The sequence below is a fragment of the Chroicocephalus ridibundus genome, chromosome 17, assembly GCF_963924245.1.
Source record: "Chroicocephalus ridibundus chromosome 17, bChrRid1.1, whole genome shotgun sequence".
NCBI lineage: Eukaryota > Metazoa > Chordata > Aves > Charadriiformes > Laridae > Chroicocephalus > Chroicocephalus ridibundus.
Window position 1 is genome coordinate 3,502,873 of NC_086300.1, and position 5,401 is coordinate 3,508,273.

The 5,401-nt window shown below is 52.2% G+C and overlaps 1 protein-coding gene across 1 annotated transcript; it reads right to left on the reverse strand.

The window, feature by feature from the left end:
- Nucleotides 1-898: 898 nt before the first annotated feature.
- On the reverse strand, nt 899-4,441 carry LOC134524644 (keratin, type I cytoskeletal 19-like). The gene is made up of 7 exons (XM_063354835.1): nt 3,908-4,441; nt 3,450-3,532; nt 3,028-3,184; nt 2,772-2,933; nt 2,310-2,435; nt 1,957-2,183; nt 899-986 (listed from the first exon to the last, which is right to left on the reverse strand). Exons 1-7 carry the CDS (start codon nt 4,439-4,441, stop codon nt 899-901), a joined length of 1,377 nt encoding a protein of 458 aa, XP_063210905.1.
- Between the last annotated feature and the right edge of the window lie 960 nt (nt 4,442-5,401).

The window sequence follows — 5,401 nt, forward strand, 5'->3', positions numbered from 1 at the left end:
AGGTGTGTGACACATATAACTATCTGCGTAACAATTTTTAAAATACTTGTATATTAATTTACTTAAATTACTGTAGAAATTATTTCTCAGGTTCAAGGCTGTGTCAGTAGTAGCAAAGTTTTATTAGAGACAAGTTTTGGTGGTTGTCAGACAACTGACCGCAGAACAGATTAGCCCCAGTAAAGACCAGTGGTTGGATCAAAGCAGCATCGCAGGACGAGGACAGCAGCAGCACGGGTGGCGGGAGGCAGCCGTTCTGCAAAGTCCCTTCCGACCGGTGCCATAAGCAGAGCTGAGCACTGTCAAGTTATTTTTGCCTTGCTTTTCCCAAACGCTTGGTTCTTTGCGAGACCTCCTCGGGGAGATGTGCAGTGGGGCTGGCTCTCGTCTCTGCGGTGACCTGCCGAGGGGGAGCAGGAGGCATTACTTTTTCAGGGGTTTCATCTGCGTACCGTGCCTTTCGCTTACATTCCCCTTGCTCTTGTGCTGCCCGCCCTTTCCCCTCTTCTCCCTACCTTGCTTAATTTTATGTACTTCTTGAAAAGACTCGTGACTGTTTCCCCCTGCCAGTTCCTCATTTTTGTGGTGTGCTGAAAGTCTTATTTAAACACATTTACTACTAGTAACCCCCCAGTGTCAAATATATTTTCTATGCATACATTTATAAATGCCCCATAGCTGCATCCCTTGCCACTGCTTTCTCCCACAGTTCGATTCGTCCCCATGCTCTGCCACTAACAGTCACCACCGCGATCCTGGCCCTCTTCACCACCCGGGCAAGCCTGGAGATCTCTCATCCTCCTCTTCCCCAGGTGCACAGTGGGACTAAAGAAGCAGCTCACGCTCACGGGCTTCTTGAGGACACCTCACCTTACCTGTCCTCCCCCAGCGCGCAGGCTCAGGGCAGGCACGGCTGGCACAGGCTGGCTTTAAGGCCACCACTTCTTCCAGCAGATGTTGCAGGGACTCCTCTTCCCACCGTGCCTCTGTGAAAGGAGACAGCTCTGGTCACCAAAGCCCCGACATTCCTGCCCCGGAGATCTGCCCCGGGACCTGGCGCTGCTCCCAGCCTTGGTTTAGCTGTGTCTCTTCAGTCACTATGGGCCATTACCCCTTCAGACCCAGGAGGGTCATTAAGAGCAACAATTAGTGCATCCTCCATCCTGCCTGGCTGTTGACAGCTATTGCTTTTCCATCTTGAAGCACTCAGGATTACCGGAGGCTCTGAGACAAGCTCTGACAGTGTCGTTTCATCCACTGCAACTGACATTTTGGAACAAGAACTGATTTTTCATGTAACTAATTGAGGACTGGAGAGCCCACCTCAGGCCACCACCATTAAAACACCTCTTTTTCCAAACTAATGGAGCAGGTGGGTGCTCGGGCCGGTTATGTGTGTGTGCAGCCATTTGTGAGATGAACAGCATGCCTTACTGTTTCAAAATCTCAGGCAATGGGAGGCAGGGAAGAGCCAACTGCTTTGCATACAAATTAAATTCCCCAAAACTTTAATTAAAATTGTTGTGTGAAACTGAAAATGTTTAGATAATTTATCTGTTTCGGTTAATTTAACTGCCAGTCCCTACTCCTGTCTAGCTGCGGCAAAGCCGATAAAACTCAGTTAAATGACAGTGTTCGTAAAAGACCTTGCCCAGCTCAGAGTGAGGAGCTGCAGTGCTGCGCCTTGCCCGGGTGGCTGGGACAGCGCTGGGGGCCACTCCCGGCTGCCTTTGCTAGCCCAAGAGGGGGCACGGTCTCTGGCTTGCATTCCGGACGTTTATCAGAGCCAAATCCTCAAATGCCTCGTGGTTTGCTAATAGGCCCTGTCTGGGAACAGGTCAGCACTGGTTCCTCACCACAGCGCAGCTTTTACCACTGGTACCATGAATTTTCATGTCCCTGTAAGACAGAGCACGGCGATTAGAGCGTGCCCGGTGCTGTCGGTGCTCTGCGTACATGATATCGTGCTGGCCGCCCTCCAGCAGGCAGTGGTAGGTCTGGATCTCCTGCTCCAAGCGGCATTTGACGTCCAGGAGGGTCTTGTATTCCTGGTTCTGGCACTCCATTTCTGCTCGTATTTCGGCCAGGCGCTGCTCCACGCAGGAGATCTGGCTCTGTAGCTCAGCCAGGTATTTGTTGTAGCGACATTCAGTTTCCGCCAAAGAGGATTCCAGGTTTTCTTTCTGAGAACGGAAACAACACAAAGATGCCTGGGCATGCTGCAAACTTGGCCCGTCGGTTACAGATAGGACTCTGGTCGTGCAGCTTTCTAACGAGAGCTGGGGGTTCTGAGATGTGCCATCACCTACCATGGTGAGCTGGGCTTGTACATTGATTTCCAAGGCCTGCAGCTGACGTCTCAGCTCAGTGACCTGTTTGTTGCTTGACTCGATCTCCTGGCTGCTTGTGATGACCTCCAGATTCACCTCCTCCACCTGCAAGGTTAGAAAACAGAACCCTTTTCCTCACCCCCCACAGCGGCTCGTTGTGCAGGGGCTTCATCACCCTGCTTGTGCGTGCCCTGCAGTGCCCCCGAGTGTTTCCGAATGTAAAGCCCCCCCCCTTTATTCCACTGGGACCCTGTAACACCATGCGGTGGCCCCTCTGCCGTGACCAGAAGAGCACTGACAGTGGGCAGTACCATTAGGCGCTGAGCACATCCATGACAGAACTGCTGATATTAAGACACCTCCAGTAAACGTGTTCATCTCTCGTTTTTCCCTTTTCCCCCAACAGGCAGAGTAAGGTACAGCTCTGCGTGTGTGCAGTACCTTGCAGGCGTACCACTGCTCAGTCTCTTTGCGGTTGCGCTCCATCAGCGTTTCATACTGGCACCTCAGATCCTCCAGGATCTTCCTCAGGTCTGGGCCAGGGCAGGCGTTGACCTCCACGCTCACATCTCCAGTCGCCTGTTTCCTCAGGCAGCTCATTTCCTGCAGAGAATACGTGCACCATATCAGTAATATTCACACTCGGGGGACTTCCCTTCTTCTTTCTTCTTAATTCTCAGAGAGTAAGTAATCTAACCTCCTCGTGGTTCGTCTTGAGACAACACATCTCTTCGGTCAAAGCCTCGCACTGCAGCTGCAGGTCGGTCTTGCAGCTGGCCAGCTGGTCCAGGACAGGGCGCAGGTTGCAAATGTCTGCATCCACGTTTTGCCGGAGACCACATTCAGTCTCGTACCTTAAACCACAGGCAACAAAGAGAGGTCGGCATGTCAGTAAGCCATGGCGAGCCCTTGAGTTTGTGGGGAGAAAATTTAGGATCAAGTTCTTCTTTTGCTTCAGGCGTGCGATGCTCTGAACATGGTCAGCGGTGGCCATGCCTTTCCCGGAGCTCTGCGTTGTAATACGGCAGCGCGACGAGCAGAGTGCTAGCATTTCCCCGTCACCACCGCTCGCCACTGAGCAGCGGGAACCCCCCCAGTCCAGCACAGGACCCTACTCACTTCACTCTGAAGTCATCAGCGGTCATCCTGTTGTTGTCAATGTTCAGAAGGATTTTGTTAGTCTCCATGGCTGCACACAGGATCTGGAAAAGAAAACGCAGGAGAGAGATTCAGGCTTGTGGCTTCCTCTGGCTGCAGAAGGCCCTGGAGGAAACACCCGCCCTGGGATAATGCAACCCACTGATTTTATAATAATTCCTTATATTGGGATTATTAATCAGTGAGGTGGCGTTATGCTGGGGAAACCCGCGTGCCAGCTTGGTGGAGCAGCCTGTGCTGAAACTCCGGTTCTCTGTAAATGAGGTGTCCTCCTCCCTCCAACCGTCCGTTTCATATAAACTATTGCTTCATCTGCCCCTCCAGAGACAAATTGCCTCTACCATTTGACATTGGTCTATCCACATGCGAAAGCAAAGCCCGAAGAAATATTAGAATTTTCTTGAAAAACAATGATTTACCTGGTTTTGAAGGTCTTCAATTTCCTTATGAAAACAGCTGTAGTCCCGTGGCTCGCAGCTGGGCCCTACCTTGGCATACCACTCCCTGATCTTGCACTCGAGGTCGGCATTGTCTCCCTCCAGGAGTCGCACCTTGTCCAGGTAGGAGGCCAAGCGGTCGTTGAGGTTCTGCATCGTCGCCTTTTCGTTGTTAGCAAATAAGATCCCATCACCGCAACCAGCGCTGGCCCTGGTGAAGCCACCACCGACGCCTCGAGTGCACATGCCTCCACCGCTGAATCCAAGGGTAGAACAAGCCCTTTGGGTAGCTCCAAAGCTCCCACCGGTGGCACTGCCAGCGCTCAGCTGCTTCCCAAGGAATCCCTCGCTCAAACTGCCACCGGAAAAGTTGCCAACCGCACCACCCAAGTCATAGGCAGCGTGTCTTCCTGAGGAGGCGGAGGAGACCTTTCTTCCGCTGCCAGCCGCAGAGCTGCCCGCGCTGCTCCTGCCCTGGGAGCAGGTGGTGACAACCTGCCTGACAGCACAGCTCATGGTGAGAGCACGAGGATCCAGCTCGGAGCCCAAGGCAAGCGGCACAGATTGCTGCGGGATCCGGTTGTGATCCCTCTGTCCCCACAGTCCTCTATTTATACCATTCCTCCTGGATGTTGCCACCGGAGAAGGGCTGTTTATTCTTCCTCCTTGTGACCTGGCTAGTACTGTTTTGTTTTTTTTCAGCCGGAAATATTTCCCCAAAGGCGTTTGTCTCCAGAAATCCCACAACAGAAAGATGCTTTGGTTAACAGAAGCGTGTTTCAAAACTACATCAAAAATGTTACTTCCTGAATCATCAGGTCTGACCTGTGATGACAGCTACACAGCAGTGACACAAAAAACGACGATACCCGAGAGTGCCCGGGGAATGAAACATCATAGCAATTATCCATCCCTGGTGTGGGCGAGTCTACCCGGAAAGTGAAAGCTGTGGGAAAGCCGCCCTATCCGACGGAGCCTGTTTGCCCCCTTTGCCACCAGAAGTGGAGGTGCCCCCCCGCCCCCCATCCAGCTCCTCACGGTCCCCGGGACCGGAGCCAGGGAGCACCCTGCCCTGCTGCCTCGGCGCGGGCACCTGTCTGTGCTGTCCTCAGAGCACCGAGAAGCTGCTGGGTCTGGGTCACTGGACCTCAAAAGGCACCAAAAAATAGCGCACTTGAGCGCGCCAGTGATTATTTGTTACTTCTCCTTCTCCTGCACGCTCCCAGACATCCCCTTTCAGAGGGCAGACCCCGTGGTATTTCTTTTGCTGCTTTCGAGAGTAGATAAAATATTCAAATATTTATCCAAAATAAAAGAGAAAAGGATATTTCCTGGCTACCAAATGTCGCAATTAACCGTGACTATTCACTGCCAAGAGAGGACAGACACACAGGATGTTTCATAAGATTTCTAAAACAGTAACGTGGAGAATTTCAGAAGGAGCCTGATCTCGTGTAGGGCTGATGCAGTTCCAAC

Bases quoted from the DNA above. Each gene is read 5' to 3' on its own strand.
- LOC134524644 (XM_063354835.1), bottom strand. From the start codon at position 4,441: ATGAGCTGTGCTGTCAGGCAGGTTGTCACCACCTGCTCCCAGGGCAGG. The intron at 2,184-2,309 runs GTAGGTGATGGC...TTCCGTTCTCAG, and splicing joins TACAAGCCCAGCTCACCATG to AAAGAAAACCTGGAATCCTC. The intron at 987-1,956 runs GTACGCAGAGCA...CTCCTTTCACAG, and splicing joins GGCGGCCAGCACGATATCAT to AGGCACGGTGGGAAGAGGAG.